The sequence below is a fragment of the Ammospiza nelsoni genome, chromosome 6 (genome assembly GCF_027579445.1).
Source record: "Ammospiza nelsoni isolate bAmmNel1 chromosome 6, bAmmNel1.pri, whole genome shotgun sequence".
Taxonomy (NCBI): Eukaryota; Metazoa; Chordata; class Aves; order Passeriformes; family Passerellidae; genus Ammospiza; species Ammospiza nelsoni.
The window spans coordinates 42,929,770-42,957,344 of NC_080638.1; the positions used below are offsets into that span (position 1 = coordinate 42,929,770).

Sequence of the window (27,575 nt, forward strand, 5' to 3'; positions counted from 1 at the left end):
ACCTGCACCTCCTTTTCAAATACTGACATCTGGTTTATGCAGATTCAGGGCTGAGATGAATGGAAGGAAATGTTTAAAACAAGACACAAACTGCAAGAAAGATGTGAGGTCAAGAATCCCATGCGAGATGGATCAAGAAGCCCTTTGAAACATCTCATTAGCAGCACAGCAGCTGAGAGCAGCCTGACACTCTTAACAGCACCCAAGGGTAGCAGCCTAGCTTTCAAGCACAGCAGCTTTTTGGGGCCAGCACCGAGCTAGAGCAGGCACTCATCGTGGGAGTGCTGCACATCGGGAACAGCAGCTACGACTGCAGGCGTCTTTCCACAACAGAAGCGGCTTTTCTAGACTGCACATCAAAGCTCCTGCTGTACGATGGACCAGAGACTGCCAAAAACCAGCTAAGCACCCATCTCTCATGCAAGGTTTCCTGGCTCTAGAGTACAAGGCTAGAGGGGAACAACGATCTGAGTCCTTAACAGGCAATGGTGTTACTCAGTCATTCCAGTATAAAACTCATGTGTTGAATTTTTTTGAGGTTTTTATTTTGGTGGTGGGTGGGAAAAGGACTGGGAAAGAAGAGAGAGTTCAGTCTCTTTAATAGGGAAAAGCCTCATTAAGGAAAAAAGTGCCAAAATCATGATATAGTGTTTTTAAAAGTCTTTATTATGCAGAACATAGAATATATTTGAATGATTTTTTTCCCCAAGCATTTTTTTCTCCAGTGTTTTTTTTTTAAACATGCATTGTTACCTTTTTTAAGCCAATGTACCATCCATTTATCTTTTTCCCTGCCCACAAAGCATCCATATTCATGTTAATCACAAGTGTAAAAAAAATTAGACATCTGGCATAAAATATTTTGGGGGGGGGCATTTAAAAATTTTATCTAAAATGTCTTATCTACAAAAAAATCCAATATATATGTACATTATAGCAACACAGAGGCATAAGAATACAGTGCAATTTAAGATGAAGTGCTGTGACTTGGTAATTCTGTCCAGGGCTTGTGGAAATGTGGGCCACCATTGGCTTTGGGGCTGCTCGCCTAAAGCCTCAGGCTCCAGCATTCCTCAGTTCTCTCTCAAGTGGGTCTGACGTTAATATTGGGAGGCTAGAGATGCATTAAGCTTAATAAACCATTAGGGGGTAGCAGAAATACTGCCTGAATAGGATGAGCTTTGGCAAAAAAAAATAAAAAAGAATGTTTACAAAGGTCAGATGGCTTGGTGCATGTTTCACCTCACTGGGGGTATTTCTGGAATGGCACCAAGCCTTGGAATATTCACTTGAGACCTGTTCACCTACTGCTGAGGAAATGAATTTGCTAGCTGCCACTGGTTCTGAAGTCCCTGACTGTCTCAGTAAGTCTCCCACTTTGAGCAGCCCAGGAACAAGTTCCTGATGGGAGCACACAGAACTATGTAAGCTGCACAGGAACATCAGTGCAGAGAACTGCGCTGCTTTGGCTCCCACGTACAGACGTCCCCTTAAACAGCTGCTAGCCAGGATCACACACAAACTGAGTTTTGAACCCCTCCCTCCCGAGAAAACAGCAGTACACACTGCTTAACTAAGAGCACCGAGTATTCTTCCGTGGGGTAAAATCCACTGCACTCTTCAAGGTCAGGCTTAATTTTAATTCTTCATACCAAGAATCACAGTTTAAGGCCTTCAACACACACCACAGTCATCATCTGCTTCACCCAGCCCCATTTGGGGATATAAGCACAACAGCTCCAATGTCTGCAACAAATGCTTTTTTCGGTGAAAGGTGAAGCACAATACTTCACACAAACACTTGATGTTTGTGCTCTAATATTACGTCTGAATCCTTGAACAGGTGAACAACTGCAAGGCTGGGAATGTTTACAGGAATACAAAGCCATCAGAATGGCATTGGAGATTTTTTTTTTCTTTTAAAACCATGTTCAGGTTATGCAGGTCAAATGACTCGCTTTTCCCAAACAGTGGTCCAGTGCCACCTGGGTGTCAGGTCCAGCACCAAAGCCACCAATGCACCTGCCAGGGGGTCATACTAAGCACTCCTGAACAGCTCTGCACTTCACTAGTGCTAAAATAGAACAGACTGCAGGTGCCTCAAATCTCCAAGCAGAAGGTGCCATTCACACAGATCCCAGCATGCTTGACACTTTCATAGGCTGAATATAAAGTGTAAAAATAATATATTTAAACTGCATACATTCTGACTGAGCATTGGATATTGGGATACATTTCCACAAGTTTCCTTCTCTGTGATGCAGCAAGGGGGCTCATGCATAGTGCTCCAGATCCAGTGCTGCAAGGTGTTCTCTTAGATGAAATGAAGAGTCATGTTCATGCTTTCTTCCAACTTCTCCTATAACCTCCCTGAATGGATAACATGGCTTCTGAACAAGCAAACAGCTGTAGGTCAATGCTTTTCAGAGGAAAACGAATCAAAATTTGCACAGAATGAGAAGAAGTACTTACTTGGTGTGGAAAAGTTTCAGAGAAGTGTCCATTCAGGTACTGAAAACTGCACTCCTGATTTAGGGATACTTGTTCAAGTACACATGAAAGATCCCTGTACAGCTGAAAATAAGCAATGATTGGCTATCCCTTTTCTCCATCTCTGCAGTATCAGTCCTTCATCCACACAGCACAGAATTGCTAATTTTATGGGCACATTTCCCTTGCCTACTCTTTGTGAAGGTGCAGCTGCGATAGTGAGTATCACATCTGCACTCTTAGAGGAAACAGCAAGAGGAGGATGGGTAATGCAATCCCTTCAGATGTTTGGTCAACTCGCTCCTGAGTCTTTGCATAAAACAGAAGCATACTGCTACACCCATAACTCAAGAACCAGAACTGTTCATTAAGGATGCTGCTTAGAAGGGAAAAGATAGAGCAACTAGAGAGTTAAATAAACCATATATGTACTATACAAAAATTTGTGTCATGTAAAAAACAAAAGTGAAGGCCCTGAATATTCTGAGACACAAAAAAATGGTTTCTTCTCTGCCAAGGAACTAAAGGAAAACTATGAATCAGGTTCCTTAAGACAAAGATCTACTTGGGAAAGCCAGTTTCTAACAAGAAGCAGATCTCCCACTCTTTGCTGATGCTCGGTAATAGGAGCTTCTCCATTTTCTTATGAGTGAAAGAATATGGCCATTAGCCTTAAAAACAGTAATGGTTCTAAACTCTTCACTCTGCTCAAGAGAGGCAAAAACTTGCTTGCTTAGTTCTTCAGAGAGGTACTGGGAAGGTAACTATTGTATATTTATAAGTTTAGCCAATATACAGTACTGAGCAAAATCCTTTGTTCAAAAGCAGCCTCCATTTTCTTTTCAATTTTGCATCTTTTAAGAAATACCAGGAGTCATTTTCAATTAGAATGTCTCTGAAAAGTTGGCAGGGACTGAAGTTTTATTTCTTAAGCAGCTTTTCTTCCTTTGTGATCTCTCAAGATTGGTTCTTTCATTCATTTCTACTGCCAGGAGAAAAAGGAGACAGATTTCTGGTCAGTACATAAATATCAAAGCAGCAATCCATCCTACACATACTGTGACAGCATACATGCTGTAGGTTTGCCTAACACAAACCCTTATTGGAGCTTTTTCAGTAGATGCAAAAAGGTTTTCTTGGCTTTCAAGCTCAGTGAATTACTGAATTAAAAGTGTGAAATCTTGGGCTTAACTCCTACTTTTTCAGAAGCAGTTTCAAGAGGTTTCATAGTTTTTACCAAACTTTGGCAAAACAGCTTCTCTTGAACAAAAGGCCTCAGAGAGGTGTGGGGGGGTTTGCTTTCCAAAAAGGATATGGCAAGGCTGAAATGTAATCAAGTACTTTGCAAATGCTAACTGCCAGAATTATTTCTGAAGTGCCTTTGCAACTCAAAATTCAAAGTTATATGCAGACAGCATGACACAGCAGACAGATACTAAAAGGCAGAAGCTTGAACATAATTTCCTCAACAAGTGCAACTAGAAACCAAATGGACACTAGTAATTTTTGAACACTATTTCAGAAGTATTGCACAGGATTTATCTATATTGTGAAGATTTTTCCAGATACTTTTCTCCCTTCCAAAGAAAAGCTGCTCTAAAACTGATTCACAGAGACAAGGTTGAGATTCAACACTTGTAGAATCTATGATAACCCACTTCTAAATTAATACATCCCAGTTTCTAAACTGAGTTGGCTACGCAGCAGACAAACACACTCTGCATTTGTGAATGCTTAAAACCAGCTACCTACTGATCCAAGCCTTTAGATTGATCAGTTTGTCTGCTCTTAAACTATTTCATGATCAAGTTAATAGGATCAGGGCTCATGTCAGGGCTTCCTGTACTAACTAAGCTCCTCTTGTTCCCTAGTACAATCCAGAGAGAAAAAAAAAATCTGTAAAGCTTCTTGAAGTCAGAAAGCAGGTAATCTGCTGGAATGTTAGAGCTAGTCCTGGGCAGAACATGGGTGAGAAAGTAAGCTCAGCTAACTGCTGTTTATTAACTCTGCCTGAACACATGAGACTATTTCATAGCTATCCAAGCTGCACATACAGACTTCTCAGATTCTGCACTCAGCTCCAGAAGAAGAGCCAACCAACATTAATGGACTAAGAAACAGTTAACTGGACCTATTTTCAAACAGTCAATTTCAGTTCTTCTCATATAAATAAATTTCTGAAATTCAATGGTAAAAAAATGAACCAGTGTTTTGAAGTTCCATTACATTAAAATGTAACAAGATCTATAAATGCATGAAGTTAGATAGTCTATAAAATAGAAACCAATTCTGCTTTAACTCATCACATGTATTTGCAGAACTGCTTGGTTCTAGTGGCCAAAACACTCTCTCCCTGTTAGTTGCAGAGTGAACATTAAAGAACTTTAAAAGAATTTTTTTTCAGCACCACACAAAGAGCTTTGAGTTGCTCTCTGCTTCAGTATTATGACGATCAGTCTGTTTCTAAAACCCTAGTAACCTGCAAAAAGTATTTTGCCAACCCAAACTGAAGAGCTGGCCCAACCCAACTGACACAATGTTAACATTTTACTATATTTGCAGAAATCATGTATGTCTAAATATAAAATACAGAAACAAACTATACTGCAATTGACTAATTTAAAACTTTTGGTACCTTTTTGTTGATCCATTTTGTTCACTGAAAGAATTCAAGATGTAAAAACTAAGTAGCAGACCAGTTCTAAGGCTTGTTAGAGCAAAGGCATCTATTTGAAACAGAGGGACAGTATGAAACTTGCAAATAAAGACTCCAAACAGCAACTGGCTCAGAGAACACTCATTTGAGCAGTGTTGATCAGAAAGTAACAGAAGTATGAAAGAATAAAGATATCAAACTAAATGCAATTGTGAGGACATTCCCGCTCTTCAGGGAAGACCTACAGATATGCAGCAGCTGCCAATGGGGACTTTGCTGGCCAGCCAAAATGTAATGTATGACTTCAAGATTCAAGCTATCCATATGCATAACAGGGCCAGTGAAGAACACCTCACAGATGACAAGAAACAGAGAGCTACACAGCAAAGGCCAGCAGTCTTTCACAATCTGCATGAAATAGATGGTTCTCCTACTCATCACCCCTTGTATAGGCCTGCTTATCGAGGGGGCTTCGTCTTAAGACTAACCATGAGACTTGCTCTAGTTTGTTTAACCCCAAAGGCTCCCTTCTAGGGCTTAGTGACTTGTTCGTGACTTTATGATAATTCCAAAGCAAGAGAAACTAACCTGAAGATGAGAAAGCAACATATAAATCCCATATTTTTTCTTTTTTTTTTTTAAACAGAAGTATTAAAAACAAACCAAAACAAACCCTCTCCATCACTTACCCTCTATCAAAAGGACAATTAGTGTCAAAACCAGGATACAATCTGGTATCCATACTGGGAAGGAAAAGAGGCTACAGTTCCAGAAGTCCTTCTGCCTGTGGCTTACAAAACTAAATAATGTTAGGGAACAATGGTCCTGTCAGCGACATGTCAACAACACATTTATTTTAAAAAGGCTAAATTCAAGTTTTAAACATAAGTAACTGCAAATGAAAAAGAAAACAACTTTGGTTAATTATCCATCTTGTTAAATATGTCAAAGTTAGCAATCAACAGTTTCTCTGGGAAGTCTCCAGAAATAGACAGGTCAGCTCATTCCTAATTGGGAAGATCAGACACCTAGCAGTGACACTGAAAATGCTGCCATGCCAGCGTCACACATGCTCACAACATCTCAGCCAGCATTTGGGAGGCTAATGGTGAATACAAAGTCTGAACTAATCAGCCACAGCCAACTTAGGTTGCTGTGAACTCATTGAGACAAATAAATAAAAAAAAAGCAACAAGAAAAAAATAAAGCCAAGCACCTCTAGGGCCAGACCCTGAAGACACAGAAATCAAAGAATTTTTTTCTCCTCTCCCTATTTACAAAATGCCATTTAGAGCTGATGTGGTCACTTCAGTATTGTGAGGAAACGTCTCTTATACTAAGCAGTCATAAGTGTGTTGTTCACAGATGCTGTGGCCTGTGTGCCACGGAGTGTCCCCTGGGGTGTGTCCCTCCCTCTGAGGCACATGGAGGGAGCTCAGTCTTCTGTTTCTTCATATGTGGTCTCGTCAAACGGCCGGTCCAGGAGCGGTACCAAACGGCGACGGGAATATTTCAGTTGCAAAAGGTCCCCAACTTCGTTGATTTCTTTTAAAGCCTGACAAAGAGATCACAGTAGATCAGCAGAGGAGACAGATGCAAGTTATCCACACATGTTCCTTTATGCATGCCTGCACACTACTCTGACAGCCATTTTACTTGAGATGTTACTCTGCTAGAAGCTGGTACCTTCAGAAGTGCATAGGATTTTTTTTTTTCATTTTAGTATTTGGAAATTTTGAGACCACATGAACAGCACTGGGTCACTTAACTGAGAGTGCCTGTGTATCCACCTGACTAGTCCAGCTCCAGAACAGGATTATAATATCCAGCAAACCCCATGACTACTCGTAGATAGAAAAACAGAATAATGTTCTTCCCTTCCTGGAGGTAATGAAGCTAAAATAGAAAAAAAATGTACATTTTGTTTGAGGTTTGACTCCTCCTTGTGTATCATTCAATTTGAAACCAAAGCTGATCTGTATTTTTTAAATTGCAAAACAGCAAAGACAAACTATAATAGTGAGCTAACAAGTTCTATAGATGCATTTGTTATATCTACATTTGGTTAATTTGCATTGTCCACATACAACTACAGATGAAAGCCATGTGTCATAAACAACATGGCACAGCAGATTTTTGCCAGACAATCCAAGGAAAGAAAAATAAAAAGTTATTCTGGGCAGGACCCTAAGCATTTTCTCCTTGGAAAGCAAGTCCCACTGAGGTTGCCACAAATCCTGCATTCCAGCAACTGATGGCGCAGAACATTCTACTGAATTAGCACAGCCTTTCACCATTTTGACCTGAACTCAAATATTATGAAGTTTACCAGAGATCAAACATCTGCTTGCGTAAGAAATGAGGGAAGTCCTAACTCAGTTAATCATACTTCCATTATGTTGCAATCTCTGATAAGACATCTGTCCACACACAATAGGGTCTGTTAAAAGCCAAATCCTAAACTTCATTTCTCTACAGAACACTCCTAGAGCAAACTACAAAATAAATCAGTTGCTGCAGACAAATCTGTGATAGCATGTGATGCTAGTTATTTTATATAGGCAAGTCACAAAAATTAATTCAGAAGATCACTTTCAGGTCCAATATGATTTTTTTTTAATTCAAAGGTTGGCATTCTTTGCTGCCTTGAATTGTAAATTTATTGAGATAGGTACATTCAGCATTGCTTCAGAACGTCACTAATTCAACACTGATGCTCCAATCTGCATCAAATGCTTGTCTCTTGAGGACAGTTGGAAGATGGGGGTTAATAGCTCTACATGTTTTTCTCCCTAGATGGATAGTTCAAGTTTTTGTTTCTTTAAACAATGGCCCTTCATGCTTGTTATATCTGGCAGCAAAAACCTCTGCACTCTAAAATCTGGGGGAACGACAAACCCAGAAGTTGGACCTCGGTAAAAACAAAACAAAACAAAGTGTGGGCACAGTCTGCCAGAGCCTTAAGTAAAGATCCCATATGGAAGCAATTTAAAGCTGAATTTCTGTTGAAAGAGTATGTTAACTGTTATTCTTGAATGCAGATTTAGGATTTTATTAATTTAAAACAAAAAGGACCATGTGACTAGCAAAGACTACAAAGGAAATGGCATCGGTGTACTCTGACTTTAGGAGAGTGTAATATATTTTTCATCACTGAAAAGAAAGCACAGCCCACAGCGATGCAAGTTATGAGGGACTCCACTCTGATCCTAAGCCAAATATTTTTAGGCAAGGAAGTTTTATTTACATAAAACAGTTAAAATTTTAACTAAATACTGTTCCTCATTGTGTGGGTCTATTTTATAAGAACAAGGAAGCATTACAAATATTATTATTTGCAAGAGAAGTCTCTCTTCCCTATGCTTCCAAACCTGGTTAAGTTTTGTTTAAAAGAATACCACAAGAGCCCTAGTTAGCATCCATGAATACACAGATGGGATACCAAGTTGTCTCCTCTGTTGGTGACTGGAAGAAGCTGTCTGCCAGCTCTCCCCAAGTCCATTCATTTTAGTTCTTCCTCCTCCTGGATATTGCTGCCACAGTTAGCAAGAGGGATTAGACTTGAGGTCTGCCTTAATGATTAGCTGCCTGAAATCAATCCCTTTTCACTGCATCACAAGAAAACACTGCACAAAGTCACTGACACAAAGACTTGCTCCTTATTAACTCTTCTTGCCAATGTTCTGGCTTTTGAGCATGCAGCTATTTTGAACCATAAAGGGGGTTACGCTAACTTGGAAAAAAGCCTCCACATACTGAGCTAAATCAGGATTTCTTCATTCACTTCAAAATTCACACCTCATTTTGCTCTGGATTAATTTTCTTAGCAGACAAGCTTTAATATATTGAACTAGCATTTCCTCAATTTAGTACATTTAACACTTACAGAGGTACTCTAGCAATGAATCTTATGTTAAGTGCACAAAATTTGAAACATTTTTTGGAAAATGCAGAAGGAATTGACAGGAAAAGAGGTTTTTAAAGCAGAGTAATAAAAGTTACAGATAGATTTTGGAAGAGCACAAATGTGGTATTTATACAGATCCTACAAAAGCAGCTTATTATGGCAAAGGCCCCAGCTAGTCACTAAAAGGGAAGACCAAGAACCTAACCAACTGTAAAATTGCACAACTGCTCAGGTAGTGCCTGTACATCAAGTTTGTACAGTTTCAGTTTTGGAAAGAGTATGCCAATTATGCAATATTATTTAGAAAGAGTATGTCAATTTGCAGCAATATTATTTTAGAGACTTCAGTTTCCTTTATTTTCCTTCCTCCCATCTCTTATCCATTCATCCCCACTCCATACCCACCTGTCCCAGAAGTTACTGCTCCCTCATTTGTGTCAATGAACTCAGGTCTATTACCACACTCTGAGCCAAATCTGATACTATTTATTTTATACAGGGCAAAAGGAAGCAAAGGAGAGGGTCTTCTTGGAAAGTACTGGTTCCAAACCTTTATTTGGAACAGAAACAATTAAATTGAGATATTTAAGGGAAGAATAGCAGGACAAGTAGCTGGGAAGGAATTCCTTAAGCAGTCTGTTGTTGAAGTGCTAGAGAATCTCTCACAAGCAGAAACAGCTCAGGAGCAGCAAGTACAGCACTGCAGATACACGGCAGGGTGATACTACTCAATGACACTACACATACAGTGCAAAACTGCTCACACCACACACTACCTTACTATTTTTTTAACAGAAATTAAATTTAAAAAGCTTGTCATTTTAAGCTGTTCATTTGTATGTAAGTTCTGTAGCAATCAAGTGTGAAAAGGTGGAGTCTTTTTTTTTTATAAGACATTAGTAAATATCTGTTAGATATTCTATTTGCTGTTCACATATTGAAGTGTTACCACCTGATCATATTTGGACATGGGGCATGATTTCCCCTTCCTAACTCTGTGACTACTCCCACTCACCTTGTCCACAAAATGTTCAAAAATAGTTTCAAGATTTTTTTCTCCACAATCTTCTCAAGATAAAGGCAAGGCTTTTCAACCTGCAGTTCCTTACACTTTTTTGCCCTTCTTCAAGAAGGGGACACTGGCTGTCTTCCAGTTCTCAGGAGCCTCCCCCAGCCACCATGAACTCTTTCTCCAAGGATGATAATCAAGAGTGGCTTTGCAGTGACAGCCAACTCCCTCAACACTTGTGGATGTAGCTCATCAGGTCCCATGGACTGGTGCGTGTTGATTTTGTTTAAATGTTCCCTTATTGGAGCCTCCTTCACACCAAAGGTAAGTCTTTACTGCTCCATACTTTTCCACTAATTTCATGGTCTCAGGATTCCTAAGTCTCACCAGGAGACTGAGACAACAAAGGCACTGAGTACCCTTGCCTCTTGCATGCATTTCTCACCTGCTTTTCCTGTGCCATTCAGCAGCAGTCCTCCACATTTTCTCTACTCTTTCTCTTGCTACTAATGCCCCATAAAAGCTCTGCCTGCTGCATTTTATGTCCTTTGACAGACTGACTTCCAGGTGAGCTTTGGTTTTCTTGACCCCATCCCTGGTCACCTGTCTGTGCCTGCATCTCTTACACACTTTCATTGTATATTTTTGTTGGTTTGTTCATCCATGCAGGCTTCCCACCACATTTCCTCTCCTTTGAATCAGGATAGATCATTCTTCAGGGAAGGAGTGAGGAGGAAAAATCAATTAACTGTCCTGGACACCTCTGCTCTTTGAGACTGTGTCCTATGGGATTCTTTCAAGTAGGTCTCTGAACAGGATAGAGTCTACTCTCATGAAGTCCAAATTCATGACTCAACCTATTTTATATTCTGAGTCACAGACCCTAAAAGTGGGGAAAAAAGTGCAATGCAGAACTTTGGCAGTGCCTAAGACAGCCTATGTACATATGTCCATGAAAAAAGATTATTCAGAAGACTCAAAATTGAATGCAGCTACCACAGCAAGACATACTTAGAACAGTGAAACTTATTCATATAATCCTCTTTCAACTCTGTTAGTCAGAGAGTAACAACCATCCTTACTTTTTGAAGGCAGCATCTCCCAGCTGTGATGCAGGCCTCCTTCGAGGGGACCTCCATTCCCCCTGCAAGTGCCAATAAGGGTAAGTAAGGCACTGCATGTGGTACAGACTCACTAGGGCAGGGTCATTTAAGATACAGTGCTCTGAAGCCTTAAACAAGAACAGGAATAAAAATTCTCACTAGTAATCATGTGCTTCCTTTTGAGAGGAATATAAATGTTTTGGAGATTCTCAGGCCTTTTTATTTTTTTTCCTTACCATTAAACTCTAGGGTCAGAAGATGCAAAATGTTTCCTTTTAACCAGTTCAATGCAAGGTATAGCCTTTAAAGAGGGTAAAAAGCATTGTCTTATAGGAATGAGACTGTCTCCTTTTAAAATAGGACAAGAAAAGTCCTGAGATTTACTCTAAACAGGCATTCCACACTGCTAAAGCAAGGAAAGAGATGGAGTCATTGCCAGCTGTATTGCAAAGGGCTTTGAAGGTTAGGTTCAACCATGCTGTGTACCAAACATGTAACCAGTGCACAAAACCCAGACAATTGTTGTATCTGTTTATTAGCAGGCACGAGCAGAAGGAAGACAAGATGAGACACTTACTGTATCAAGCATCTCTTTGGTATGAGCTGCAGACAAACAGAACCTGGCTCTGGACTCGATGATGGGGGTGGCAGGGAAGCCCACAACCACAACACCGATGTTCCGCTTCAGCATCTCACGGCCAAACGCGCTGCCAGGGGGAAGGAGACAGTCACAGTCATTCCAGGGCTGGCAAAGCAGGAGCTGAAGGGCTCGCTATGGGAACCCACACAGGCCTCTGCTGCAGCAAGGCTGTCACACCACGCCTTGGAGCTTCCAGTGCTTTCTTTTTAGAGGCAGAAAGGCCTGCTCACAAAAGCCTTTTTTAAATTCAATCCCAAGGTGGTCCTTCTCAAAAGGTTTCAGTGTATTAAGTTCTAACAAAGATGAAAGATTATATGTGGCAGAGACTGGTCTTTTAGCAGGCTGTTTCTAAATGGATTTGTAACCAAAGCTTGGAAATCTTTCCAAAAGGAAAGAGTGATTTTGGCTCAGAAGTTTGACTATACAAGGAACCCCTCATGCTGCAATGCCCCAAAGCGGATGTTTCTGCAATTTCAAGATATTTTGTTTTCATGAATTTAATTTTAATAAAGTACATTACTGCATCACAGAATGCACCACTTTATAAGTATCACGGGAACCAGTGAATCACCACAGTAAATTGAGATAATCTAATATGATACCTAATATTTTTAAGGAAGGTAGAAAAATATCATGCAACTGTCACTCACTATCTTCAACAAAACAAATTCTCAAGGAGACTAAAGACAGTGGTGTCTGTGACTCATACAATGAGAGGGACAAAGATCTCGATCAGATCTGTAATGGCAGTACAGTTGGGGGTGTTTCTACAGGCCACAGGAAATGGTTAATCCTTTTTAACAGACCTTGTTGTGAGAAGTAGCAATGAACTTAAGAGGTTTATAAGAACATATAAAATAACATTCTTTTACTAGGTCTTTATATTTTCTGCCACAACTGTTTTCCTTATAAATAGGTGCATCCTGATACACTTCATTCTGTATCTATATATTACTCTCAAACTATTTTAAAAACAGGCTACAAGGGACAAAAAAAGATCAAGTAAATCCAATGCAGATCCTAAGGGCCAACTCTCATCAGAGTTCTCTGTTCTTGCTCATTTTAAGTAAGATACTGGCCCAACTACTCAGCTAATAAATATTTCCATGAACACTTCCAAGGAAAAGATTTTATTGACTGGTAGAGAAGCTGGGCAGTGGAAACAGCTGCCTCTGTGTGCTGGACATGTAGTCTGCAGCACCAATAAAGGTAACAGGCCTTTTAAAACTCTGTTGCACTGAGAAGGGTGGAGAACAAGGGTATCTAGCTTGATAAAAATTGCCAGACTGAAGCCTGAGCTAGTCAAGTACCAGAGATGTTGAGTGTAGCATAAAATGGAATTATGTTTTCCAAATTTGAAAGTGTTGATGGAGCACTGCATTATACAGACCCCAAAATGTAGCGATCAAAGCTAAGCTGTCCTTGAAATCAGGATCTTGTTTATTTTGAAAAATTTTTCAATATATACTTCATGTATCCTCCTTGAAGAATTTTAGCCTTAATTATTCACACAGCACCCCACAAATCTGCAAGAATTTATAAACCTAAGTGCTACAGTTGTTTCAGTATTTACAATACCAATGCCTGAGTGATTATATCTAGATCTCTTAAAACCTAGGAATTTATGAAATATATGTTGTTGTGTCCCATTATGTTCCATCCCCACTGTTTTCCTTTTTCTAATTTTCAATATTCATCAATAAAAATGTTGGCTCCTTCTGATCCTGAGAAGCTAGCTGAAAGACTTCCCCCAATTACTTTTAATTTTAATTTCCATTCAATTTCAGCTCCTCTTTAGTGTATTTATACACTTTACATATAAATATAATGGAAACACACAACCCAACCTTTAAAACGTGACACATAGAGGCAAAATTGCTTCCCTGAAGTGCTTTCTTGATGCCCCCCAAGCTACAAGCCTCAATTTTCTCAAGATCACTTAGAGAAGTTTCCATATTTTACAGGACTCAGTAATGATCATAAAAGCAAAAATCAAACAATTTTTTTCTTATATTTAGAAAACTCTTCATACATATTCTTATACCAACCTAGCTTTAAAGAAGATGGGTAAGAAGTTATGCAGTCAAACGTACCCAATTTTTGCTGGCATGTACAGCATCAGAGGCACAACAGGGGAATCTTCATTTCCATAGATGATAAAGCCCATCTCTTTCAGTCGTCTCCTGAAATATCTCGTGTTCTCTGCTAGCTGCTGCACACGTGCTCTCCCTAGAAAAGAATTGAAGGTCAGACTGAACTCAGTTGCCAAAAGTCACATCCATGACTGCAACACAAGACCTCAAACTAAAGTACAAGACATTACTTCCATAAGTACAAGACACTTCCTGCTTGTGCTTATAGAAGTGTTAAAAATAAATGCAAATTGGGATTTGTACTTTCTCCTCTTTCATGTAACCAAGATTAATCATGCATTTTCTGACAAGTCTGAATGGACCAGGAAGGCACAACTATCAAGTCCAAGCGCTGCCTAGTTTTTTCATATCAGACTTTCTTTCAGTCAAGAGGTACCTGGCAAAAAAAGGGCAGTTACCTGCTTTTAAACAAGATTCAAAGTTTTCTCAGAATTCACTAGTAAGTGCATCTTGAAGAGTTTGCTTATACTATGAGTAATTAATGGAAAATCTATTGAATCAGCTGGTGTTGTTCACCATGCTTTATCCTGCTTGCCTGCATTATTGTAAATTACTACTTTCCTCTTTAGATCTCTTTGCTGAACTATCACGTGGCTGCTCCCTAACCTTTTTCAGTTAAAATGAGCTGGGTTTAAATTAAACCGATTACTTCTGATAATCCAGCTCACTTCAGTTAAGTGGCAGCAGCCAATTTATTATCTATTCAGCCATTTCTGTAGGGATTCTTTGATATTTGTCAAAATTAGTAGACATTAGACAGCTAGTACAATTTAAATATTTCAAATGTTCAGATACATGTACAGAACAACCTATTTATCAGTTAATTACATTCCAGCCTAGCACACTGTGCTATGTTCCTCTGTTGCCCAGAAAAAGGTTCACATCATCTCACTTAAGCAGATCATAATACATTTCTGATCAACTAATTCTCTAATGTGCTTATGAGATTAAGCACTATTCCTTTGATGAGACTATAATAGTAACACTTTACTTGTCTCTGGTCCACAAAGTATATTTCTGGATAATTGTTTACCCAAACATTGCCTTGCCCAGACAGGTGATTGATAAACTGAACCATTAAATGTACAGCATGCAGATCTGTGCCACACAGTGAAGGAGGCTGCTAAACATTCATCGTCTTCCTTTCAAGTTGTAGATAACATAAGGTGATTAACTAACAAGAATGCCAGGTCTCAAAGAAACATCCAACACCCACACAGCTCTGCTCCAGGCCAGAACAAATGTAATTTTAAGAACCTATATAGTATATGTTGCCAAGAGTATCAGACATTCCACCCACAACCATGCAATCAAAAGCAAAACCCCATTAAAGGCATAGCATAAGGAAAAAAGGTGAAACCTGTTAAGTTTGCAAAACTTGGCCTATCATTAGTAGGTAGAAGCTGGTATTTTTAATAGCACTGACTGCCACTTCAGACATCTCTTCTTCTCCATTAACAGTATTATTTCTTAATATTTTCTCTCCCAGAGTTTCTCCAGAAGCTTAGTTCCTCTTCCACAAAAAGCAGTAAGACTTCAGTAAAACACAAAGGTTTCTTGAACTTATAAAACTACATTTTTAATTTATTCACATCAGATCCTCTGCTGCAGACCCAGCTTTCTCTTATGTTTTCAGACCAATTATTTGATCATTTTAAATAACCCAGACTGCAAAATGAAGTTTAGAAGAAGAAACAAACTCAATAAAATTAAAAGAACCAAGCTAACTGCAAGATACTAAAAATAGTGGGCCTAAAGCCACTACTTGCATTTCTAATATTGAGGCAATCAATAAATACACAAGTGTCCACAGCAAACTACATGCAGAAAAAAAGCTATTTTGGCATCTTCTGAGAAAGCTGCATCTGCACATCTCCTACATAGTAATGCAACAATTTCTGATATGTCAGGTCAGTGATGTACAATTGCATCAAAATACAAATCAGATTTCATGAGTAGTAAGGTAACATACACATGTGCTCTGATCAGCCCCTCTCCCGGGACAAGGAATGCAGCTTTTGCCATATATACATCTCCTCTGTGTTCCCATAAAACATGGAGTTTACAGTGTTGAAGCTGAAGGAATTTCATCACCTGTATGGTTTTCCCCTCTACACATTCACACCCTTTTCCATGTTGTTGGAAGCCTTCCAGACTAAAGATTAAAGAGCAATCTTAATTTGTAGTTGGCAACTGCTTCACAGTCTTCCCTAAACTCCTACCAACAAAACCAGGTTATGATTCTAGATTTGTCCTTATAGATTGAAGACTGCTTTGCGATGTAAACAAGTCTCAAGAATGAGTCTTTCAGTTCTTTACAGAGATGTAATCACCTCTTAAAAGCAACTGACAGGTCTGGAAGATGTCGCTTTCTTTAGGTTTGTGGGTCTCAAAAGTCTATCAGCTTTTACTTCACCCTAGAGCCATGGAGTAATTTAATGAAATTGTTACTAATTTAAAAACTTGTGGCTACAGTAATATTACCAAGAACTTGAAAATATATTCAGTGGCATCTCTACCCAATGGCTCAGTACCCATCACATGTCATTACCATCTGAAGAGAATTGTAGTTGTGGTGAAGCAAAGAACCAGGAATCAAACAAAAATTGAGCACAGGTTCTTTGTCCTCTGCTTGCCTTTCTCCCTGCATTCTGTGCAAGTACTCTTCTCTGTACTTCAACTTGTAGTCTCCTACTCCACTATAAAAATCCTACACTTGGAAGAGTGATTCCACATGCTAATTGAATAGGGTTAGTTGTATTATGCAACAAGCATGTATCCAGGGTTTGGATCTGCCAACATTTGCGGGTTCAGCCCCATTGGCACCCCAGGTGTAGCAGGCTGTTAACTGCTAGTACAGCTCCCCCAAGTTTTCTGGTGGAAAGACAAAGACAAACCAAGCAGTGCTGGAAAGAGCAGTGAGTAGGTATCATTGCTAATCCCACTCACAACCCAAACAGTGCTTAAACACTCAAACAGGACCTCTAAATTCCTTCCCAGCCCAAGCATCTCCTGAAGGTTAGAGCTTTTTCCACAACTGTAGGCCTAGAAAAACTGTCAGGACTGCATAAACTCTCCAGTAACTGGATTTTTTGGCAGTATGTAGCTGCATTTTTAAGACCACGTAAAAAAAGGCCAGATCAGACTCCACCCTGCCAACTGTTCTTGCATAGAAGTTGTGCAATGATTTTGGTAACGTCCTTTCATCTAGGAAACTGGAATGTGATGACCTTCAGCAAAGGAAGGAAAGGGGGAAAAAAGGGATGATTACTGGAACTGAGTTCTTCAAAAGGTTAAAAAAATTAGAACTGTTTATCAGATCAACTTATGTCACGTCCCTCCTGGGTCCTGTAAATGGCTTAAACTAGCTTCTGACAGAACAACATTGAAATTAGAGGATAACAAATAACTTTCCTGTACTTCTATATTCTTTTGCAAATTTACCAGAGTCATATCCAGATTGCTCTTACAATTTAGTAAAACACTTCCTTGCTTGTAGTAGCCTGGTCATCATTTAGTCCCAAGTGCACATGTATCTCCTAAAGAACATGCTGTCATTGTATCAGAAGTAAAGGTCACATACCATCTAAAGGGAAAGAAACACTCTCCTGTCATAAACAATGTAAGAAGTATTCTTGAAAAAATGCAGCTAGCATGCACCTTAAGAAAAAAATAAATTCCAACACCCTAGAGAAAGTACTCCACAATGAAAGCACATGAGATGCATATTCCTTGCAATCACTGGAAGTAAATTAGTGTCTTTGCCAGAACAGGTTCCCACAGGCTAAAACAATGACCCTGAAATTAGCTCAGATGATTAGAGCATGGCGCCAGTAACACCATGGTTGGGGGACCATCCAATATCTGTATGGGCCATTCATGTAAGAGTTGGACTTCACAATCCTTGTGGGTCCCTTCCAGCTCAGGATATACAGTGGTTCTGTGAATAATTCATCACTTGTGAAGGTGTCTGCTTTAGAGGTCATAATGCTCAGAAAGGCAGAAGTTGTAGTGAAAACAGGAAGCAGAGAAGACAAAGTTACTGAATGCCTTTTTTCCGTCGGTCTTCACTGACAAGACCGTACCTCAGGAATCTCTGACTCTGGGCTGAAGACCAGGAAGGGTAAAGGAGTATTGTAAAGGTGACTCTCCCCTGGTGAAGGGGGATTGGGTTAGAAAAAACCTAAGGAGACCTGACATCCACAAGTCCATAGGTCCTGACAGGATGCATCCACAACTGTGGAGAGAGCTGGTGGACACCACAGCAAGGCAGCTCATGATTATCTTTGAAAGGTCCTGGTGATCAGGAGAGGTACCTGAAGACTGGAAGAAAGCAAATGTTCCCCTGGTCTTCAAAAAGGCAAGAAGGAGAGCCCAGGAAACTACCAGCTAGTCAGCCTCACCTCCATCCCAGGAAAAGTGAGGGAGCACCTCATTCTGGAGACCATCTCCATCCACATGGATGACCAGAAGGTGATCAGGAATAGTCAGTATGGATTCACTAAAGGTAAATCACTTTTGACGAACTCGATTGACTTCTGTGATGAATCAACTGCCTCGATGCATGTGGGGAGAGAAAGGATATTGTCTACCTAGACTTCAGCAAGACTTTTGACACCATCTCTCACAGGCAAATTCAGGAAGTGTGGAATGCATGAGTGGAATGGACAGTGAGGTGGACTGAGTACTGGCTGAACAGCAGACCCCAGAGGGTTGTAATTGGTGGCAGAAGGTCTGGTTGGATACCTGTCACTAGTGGTATCCCCCAAGGACTGTACTGGGCACAATATTGTTTAACTTGTTCATCGGTGACTTGGATGGAAGACATAAGATACCTCATCAGCAAGTTCACTGATGACATGAAAGAGTGGCCAATACCACAGAGGGCTGTGGAGCCTTTCAGAAGGACCTCAAGATGTTGGAGAGATGGCCAGAGAAGAACTGTCTGAAAGGCAAACATAGAGTCCTGCATCTGAGGAAGAATAACCCCATGAGAAGAAATTCCTTATTGTGAAGATGTCTGAACACTGTAATGGATTGCCAGAGAGGTTGTGGATTCTCCCTCACTGGTATCACAGAAGGAACTAGGTTGGAAAAGACCTTTGAGATTATCAAGTCCAACTTACGACCTAACACCTCCCCATCAACTAAACCATGGCACTGAGTGCCATGTCCAGTCTTATTTTGAACACATCCAGTGATGGTGACTCCACCATCTCCCTGGGCAGATGATTCCAGTGCCTAATCACTCTCCCAGTGAAGATTTTTTTCTGATGTCTATCCTGAACTTCCTCTGGCGCAGCTCAAGACTGTGTCCTTTTGCTCTGTCAGTGCTTGCCTGGGAGAAGAGACCAACCTCCCCTGCCTACAACCACCCTTCAGGTACTTGTAGAGAATGACAAGGTCTTGCCTGAGCCTCCTTTTTTCCAGGCTAAACAAAGCCAGCTCCCTCAGCTGCTCCTCACAGGGCTTATGCTCCAGACCCTTCACCAGCCTTGCTGCCCTCCTCTGGATGCATTCGAGCATCTCAATATCCTTCCTAAACTGAGGAAGCCAGATATTAAGGAAATGTCTGGATACAATCCTGTGCAAAGTGAAGGGTAACCCTGCTTGAGCAGGATGGTTGGACTGAATGACCCATGGTGGACCCTTCCAACCTTATCCAGTGTGTGATTCTGTTAGCACATAAGAGATATTTAAGCACATTTCTTCTTGAAGTAGAAACTGAGTTGATATTGACTATAATTATCAGCAGGATAAAAAGGGAACTGCACATCCCACCACAGTACATCTAAACTCCTTTGGCAATGGCTTTACCAATGACACATATCAACAGAGAAAGTCACCTGCATTTAACCTTATTCTCTCATAAAAGCTCATGCTTAAACTAATAGTCCAGATACTTAAGGATTCTCATACAACCCATATTTGCAAGATTATGTTTATTAATAAATAAACAACAATTGTTCAGCAATTAAAAATTTTTGCAAGGCCAGGATCACATTAGCCTTTGGAAAAAAAAGAAGACAGTTGAGCTAATGTCCATGTAACTTCTCAATTCCATGTTAAAAAAAAATCATCTCTACAAAGAACCCCAAGAATTTGTGGAAGTTACTCTCTCACAAAAATCTAATATTTATAACATTTCTGTCATCTATTAAGGTTGATAAATAAACTATCATAGATGGTATTGGACAGAAAAGAAAATTCAGTTCAACCAGGATGTACTTGTTTCCCTCCCCCTGCCTTGATCTCTATGCAGTAGTTGGAGAGCAATCACAAATCTCTTTTAAACAGTGCAACACTTCATCAGCATGGCTTCTTGAGAAATAAAAAGCATGTTGTATTATACACAGAGAGACTGCCCTCTGACACTGAACTCAGAGGGGCAAACCAACTTCAGACAGGCAAAACCACACAGGCAGGATTTTATCTGCCTGTCACACTAGGGATCACTGCCTCCTGGACCTAAAACAAAGATACTGCAATATAAATGAAGCTTTACATTTTAATTAGTTCTTACAAAGACTTCAAGGCAAAATTCTGGGACACATCTTGAAAAATGACTCCTCATCAGTGAAACTGTAAGTTGTATGCAGAAGCTCTTGTTGGTAAACAAATACCAGTTCACATTAGGCAGCTATGATGAAGTTCCTCTATATTCTTTCATTAACCAATCTTGTAGATGCTCAACACTAATATTAGAGTTTTATTACTGCAGCCTTAATTTAACCCATTTACTTTGTTGTCAACATGGAAAGAGAGGCTAAACTAGGCAATTTCATGCCTTTGCCTTACGTACTGATTGAAAACTAACATATTTGTTTTTAATGATGAAATGAAAAATGTAGAATAAAAAAAAGACCCTGGATACAAATAGATTGGAATTCAGTACATGCAGAATCATTCCACTCGTGATACATATTTACTGGCCCAGTTACTCAGTCCCCCAATAACAGCTCATGCTGTAATGCAATCAAACACCTTCAAGGTTCAGTTTCCATTATGTGACCAAGGAAATTAAAATATTTATTAGCAGAGATTTCTGAGAATTCTGTAAGAACTGTCAAGATGTAGTCTGACAGTAGCACATGGCCTCTGGTAAAACTCAGTATGTGTCTAAAAAGAAGTAGATTTTGTTAACAAGATTGTCAGGAGCATATTAAAGATGTTTTAAATCACTCAAAGAAAATTACAGCAAGTTGATATCAGACCCATAAGTCACCTTTAAGATGAAAATACTCTATTAATTCTTTGTGGAAAAGTTGCTTTCAGTCTCTATTGTAACTCACTTCAAATTGTTTTTCAAGCTGGTTCCATCTTAGGAATTCTTGCCAGGTGTTGGAGGTTAGAAGCATTATATTAACTACTGATAGATGTGCCATCCTTAATTTGTGGCATAATCATTTACCTTAGTAGAGCTTATTTAAGTCAAGGAAGGGATGTATCCAGCAATCAGTTTACCCTGCCAAATACCACTTTACTGATGTTAGCATGACCTCTGCTAACATCAGTAGCTGATGCACTTTGCTAGGAGGGCTATGAATTTTATAGGACTGCTTATCTCACACGTTTCTTGTCTTCACCTCTCCTGCTAGCCACAATCCAGGGAATATAATAAAACTTTTCCCTTCTTTGTACAAATGCTTTCCCAGAACTAAACAAGTTTTGGTCTTTCTTAGAACTAGAAATAAAAATCAAGCTAACTAAAAGAAGGTATTTGGCCAACTAAATGCTTATGAGGATTATGGCAGCTCTGAGTGCATGTATACACAGAATGGGTAAGGAAGGGACCAAGGTGGGTCATTCTGTCAAACCTCCCTGCTCAAACAGGGTCAGCCCAGAGCACTTGGCACAGGATTGTATTCAGACATTTCTGTAGTATCTCCAGCGAGGGAGACACCACAACCTCTTGGGCAATCTGTTACAGTGCTCAGTCATCTGCACAATAAAGAATTTCTCCTCATATTCAGGTGGAACTTCCTGTGCATCAGTTTCCGCCCATTGCACCTTTCCTTGTTCCCTGGCTCCACGAAGAGAAGCCTGGATCCTTCTTCTTGGCACCCTCCCTTCAGATATCTGTGTACATTGACAAGGTCCCCTCTCAGTTGTCTCTTCTCAAGGCTGAACAGGCCCAGCTCCTTGAGTCTTTCCTCGTGAGGGAAGTGCCCCAGCCCCCTAATCATCTTTGTTGCTCTCCACTGGACCTGTGTCAGCAGCTCCAAGTCTCTTGGCCTGAGGAGCCAGAGCTGGACACAGCACTCCAGCTGTGGCCTCACCAGGGCTGAGCAGAGGGGCAGGATCACCTGCCCTGACCTGCTGGCAATGCTCTTCCTGATGCACCCAGGACACCACTGCCTTCCTGGCCACAAGGAAGGGCACACTGCTGGCTCAGGGACAACTTGTCCACCAGCACCCCCAGGTCCTCTTCCACAGAGCTGCTGCCCAGCAGGTCAGCCCTGATGGAAAGTAGCATGCATATGGTGTGAAAGGAGATCAAAGCAGCAGATCTCAACCTACTTTTTCAGGAAATAATGCTAAAAGGCATTTTATAACCTAAGCATTAATGTTTACTGACTGTTTTGTGGAATAAAAAAAGTTTGTGTAAAGGGTAGGTTCTGTAGCATCTACCATTGTTCCCAAACTAAATGACCAACCTATAACCCGATTTTACAGAAATCCTGGACCATGTAAGCTTACTACAATTTTTAGCAGACATGTATACAATTAAAAATCCCTCATCACAGAAAACAAAGAAACAAAACAAAGAGAAGGAAATCCCAATGCACTTCAATGGCACAGAGAACAATGTGATGCCACTGTGTGTTGTTTCCCCAAACAGACCATGGCTACAATACAACCTACACAGCAAGAGTATGGACCAGGCTGCAATACTCTGTGGTTGCTTTCCTGAGAGCACCAGCATCAATGACAGAGAAGATAAAGCACAATTTCATTAACATGGATAGTGCTTTTTCTGCATATACCATGCTATCTATGGGCCAAACAAAAGAAAGTAAGATAAAATTTCTTTTTCAAAAAGTCTGTATTTTCAGACATTGGGAAGTGCTTAAATCAAAGTAAACTGGAAAGGAAAACTCAGTTACATATATCATTCTCTAAAAGTTTGTTTCTTCAAGTCAGAGCGATGCTATTATACAATCAAGCTTGTAAATTTTTCCACATTAAAAGCCCCTTGTTTTTGCAAAGGCTTATACTTTCATTCTGTTTATTATTCCTGCATTTCCATCTTTTGGTTGGCTGTTTCAATGAAAGACACAATTCAGCATATTCTGCTTTGGAAACAAGCATTTTTCAAATCTCAACCAGGAATTCAATATTCTTCTGCTGATCTAACAGATTCTCCACTAAGCTTTCAGAAGCTAAGTTGCCTCCCAAGGGCTTATGAAGATCTTTTGCAATGTTAACATAATAAGACAAGCTGTTTTCTGGACATTATACTTGTAAATACCTCAACATTAAAAAAACCCCAACACAACAGCCGTCTTTTTTTTCGAGAAGACATAATAGCACTACTACCCTTTTACTGCCATGAACATGTTTTTCATAGAAGATATAGCAAACTCTCCTTTTGAAGGCTTCTCCTGAAAAGCACAAGTCAAGCATGACTTCTAATAATATATGCATGATGAAAAAAAAAAAAAAAAAGGCAAAATGGTTTTGGATTTGCCAACTAGCAGAAAGGACAAGCACAACTTATGAATATCTGACTGGAAGCAAGGGTCAGATTAGAAACAAAGTAGTACCTATTAGAGGCTACAGTGAGTAACTTAAAACCAGAGAAAGTGGAGTGAGATTTTAAACCAAGAAAGAACACTAAACAAAATTCCACTTCAACAGTGATTAAATGCCAAAACTTTTACCTTTTAAGGAAAAGCTGCACTAAGAGACAGGAAGAGCACAATGTTGTTAAAAATGCTGTAATGGATGTTTAAGGACCAAGCATGTGCTGATTTTGAGCTGATTTAAGACACCTGTAACATCATCTGTCAGAAAGCAGATTCATGACATCAACTCACACCCCAAGGCAGAAAGAGGGATCAACAGTGATTCACCTGCACAACCCACCCAAAGGCATCACTCATCCACACAGTAAGGGAGAGCAGCCTATTCTGCCAGCCTGAAGAAAGTAATTTACAACAGCTCATAAACAAGATGGAGATATAAAGCAAAGTTTTGCTGGTTTCTTCTGAGAGATCACTCTATAAAAGATAATAAGTAAAATTTTATTATACATTACCTACACATTTCTTATCTTTCAGAATACTTTTCTTATTTCATTGTTTCCTATTTTAAGTTCCAGCAACAAGGTAACTCCCCATGTTTTAGTCTGCTTCCTCCAAGTTTGCTCATGTGAACACTGCATCACTGCCAATATTTGCAGTAAGAATTTTACATCCTCCCCTTCAAATGCTGTCTGCAGATTTTCATTATAGATCTTCAGAAAAGTATTATATACAATTATACAATGTAACCTGAGATTGCACAGAGAGATATTAAAATGTATGGGCCAGAATCCTGTATTAGCCCAGTTTTATATTAGGAAGAATCAGCTCACATCAGCAAATGCCAAGAGAACCTCCAAGCACAATGGGAAACCTAAAGAAAGGAATTAGAATAATTCCTTAACTCAGTGCTGTTATATTAATGTTTAATAGCTCAAACTGCAGTATTCAGCAAACCAGGCTGAAGACAGAATCAACTCACTGGGTTTTTTCACAGGGCTGATGGGGAATCCAAGTTCAGAGCAAATTTGGGAATGGGAAGGGCCTTTGGCCGTATGTCTCAAGGCTGAGGACACCAGAAGGAGCGGGCACCTTCCACTAGAGGCCAGCGCTGCACCCGGGAGTGCCGGCCACGGTCCCTGCTCACAGCAAAGGGCAGCACTGCAGCAGGGAAGGCCGGCCTTCATTCACACAGGAGACGCTCGCAGGACAGCTGAGTCAAGTTATTTATTCTTCTGACATACTTGCATGCTTCCTGAGTTCACCACTCAGGAGAGAAGATACAAATAACATGGGGGGAGAAGACTGGTTTGAGAGTCAGTGCACTTGAAAGCGTGGACGAGGAAATCAAAGGAGGGCTGCCAGCTCATGTTCATTGGCCATATGGCAGCAGCATAAGCAACAATTTGTTTTAGGAGAAGCAGTGAAGGGCTAGGCTCATGACCATTCTGAGTTAACTCTGGCTTTTAACAACACTGTATGCAGGGGACTTGCCTGGATTATGTGGCTACTCAGTATGGAGCCACTGTAGAGGAGATGGTAAAAATGCTCAGCGCTTTAAAGGAGAGAGGAAAACAGCTAAATCTGATTTTAAAAATTGGCAACAGTAAAGCCAAAGAGAATCAGAAACGGAAAAAGGAGGAAAGAAAAATTACGGCTGATATTTTTGGCATTAAAATGTCTCAGAGAAACAAAATTTATGTTAATATTAAGTATCCGTCAGTGCATTTGCTATCAAACTAAATAGTTCCAGTGGAGTCTAAAGGCATGCCAAAAAACAGCTGGGTGCATGTACTGTGCATTCACTGAGTTTATATATACTGGTGAGATTGAAGCCTTTGGCATATTCTAGAGCCCAGAGGAGTATTTTTATATTTGCACTTTCTGATTTTGTTTGCAACTACCAGCTGCATTTAGAGAACTGCAAGGCAGCCGGGTCACTCCATGAACTTCATCATAAAAAGATGCAGCTCTCATCAAGAAGAGATCACGTTGCTTGATGTGACTGGTAAGATACAATTTGCTAGAACTGTTTCACAGAACAGTTTGGGTTGAAAGGGATATTAAAGATCATCTAGTTCCAACACCATTGCCATAAGCAGGGACACCTAACACTAGACCAGGTTGCTCAGATCCCCATGCAGCCTGGCCTGGAATGATTCCAGGGATGGGCATCCACCACTTCTCTGGGGCACCTGGTGTACCACCCTTACAAAAAAAATTTCTGTCTTGTATCTAGTCTGAATTTACCTTCTTTTAGTTTAAAACCAGCTCTTGTCCTACTGCAACAGGTCCTACCAAAATGTTTGTCCCCATCTTTCACAAAAGCTCTCTTTAACTGCAGAAAGACCACAATAGAGGCACTTTGCCAGAGGATCCTACTAATTGTTTAAAATCACATGTTGCACAGTTTATTATTCTATTAATAGAATATCTCTGTTGGTGACCACAAAAGAATTTGAAGGATATGGCCGCATATGCACTTCAAATATCACAGTAGCAGCATTGCCCAACCTTGCTGTAGCCAATGAAGGAGTATCTGCAAGCCTGATTTCTTCATACTGCCCTGCTCTCTGTATCATTTAAACTTCTCTGGAGCAGTGACAATATGCATACAGCAGTGAGAACAACAGTCTTAGCTCATGTCAAAGGGTTTCTGCAGTATGGGGACACCAAGATGTTACAAAATGACATTGTAATAAAATCAGCTAAAATGGCCGATCCTCTGTGCACAGCCATGACAGTATTATCATTATTTGATTAGTCATAATTTGCCTCAAACATCAGGCTTCATGAAGTGAGCAGAAAGACTTTGAAATAGGATACATGTGCTAAGGAGACCAGCATGAATAAACATTAAGGAATTAGTAAAGGCAGTATTAAAACCAATTGATTTAAACTGAGCCAATGTTTATCAAACTGCAGGAGTCAGCTTTTCTACAACAAAAATACTTTTTATAAGATCCTGAAAATTAAAGCTTTAAAGAGAAAGAGATTAAACCAGTAGCATTCTACTTATCCTACAGAAAAAAACCCACAAACGGGTAAACAGTTCCTCCTGCCTCAAATCTGGCCAACCTTGGTTCCTATAACAAACACACACCAAAGATTCAGTAATAGCTGTAAATACATAAAATGAGCAAATTCCATTGGAAATACTGATAGCTGAAACTTAGAAATTATTAATCCGTAGTCATTAAAGTAGAAAGAAAATCGTCTAGGTGCACATACGTCATTAGTAATCAAGCCAACAATGGGTCCAAGTCTTTAAAACACATATTAATAGAGGGCTACTTTATCAAATGTAGCATCACTGTCACCTACTGTCCCAGTGGCAGGAATTCTGATGAAGCCACGACTGAAATGTAAGATTGATGGACCTGCAGGTGTCTGAAAGACATTTTTAAGTTCTAATGGGCTATGTTAGAATATTTTAGCGGAGCATGCTTCCACCACTAGAGAAGACTTCTGCAACCAATCCTAATAGTTTATGGAGTGACTGCAGTCAGTGATAAACCAATGCCTTTAACAAGACTCGATTGTTCTCTATAATTGGACGTTTCAGTCCTGAAGTACAAAGCTTAAATAAATCAAAAATGCAAGAAAATTTGGATGAAAATCAATTATTAGGAAGAAAAACTAAAAAAAAAAAAAAAAAACTTAAAAGCCGTCAGTCATTCTTTTGCAGCAAGATCACCAAAACAGTAATCCTCAGAGAAGAAAGAGAAACTGACTGTGACGCTCATGAGGTAAATTTAGTAGGAATGAAAATTGGCATTTGCCTTAGAGAAGTTTTTTACAGAAGGAAACACCTGTATTGGACTGCTTTGGTACTTAAGAACTACAGGGTGACTAAATAGAGCAAATGGCA

General features: G+C 39.9%; 1 protein-coding gene across 1 annotated transcript in view; it reads right to left on the reverse strand.

The window, feature by feature from the left end:
- Positions 1 to 645: 645 nt before the first annotated feature.
- The window catches only part of SPTLC2 (serine palmitoyltransferase long chain base subunit 2), a 78,029-nt gene continuing 51,099 nt past the window's right edge, over positions 646 to 27,575 (reverse strand). The window contains exons 10-12 of the mRNA XM_059473440.1: positions 13,899 to 14,034; positions 11,743 to 11,872; positions 646 to 6,701 (exon numbers count right to left, since the gene is read on the reverse strand). Coding sequence (XP_059329423.1) covers positions 6,582 to 6,701; positions 11,743 to 11,872; positions 13,899 to 14,034 — 386 coding nt within the window. The 3' untranslated portion in view covers positions 646 to 6,581. The remainder of the gene's footprint in view (positions 6,702 to 11,742; positions 11,873 to 13,898; positions 14,035 to 27,575) is intronic.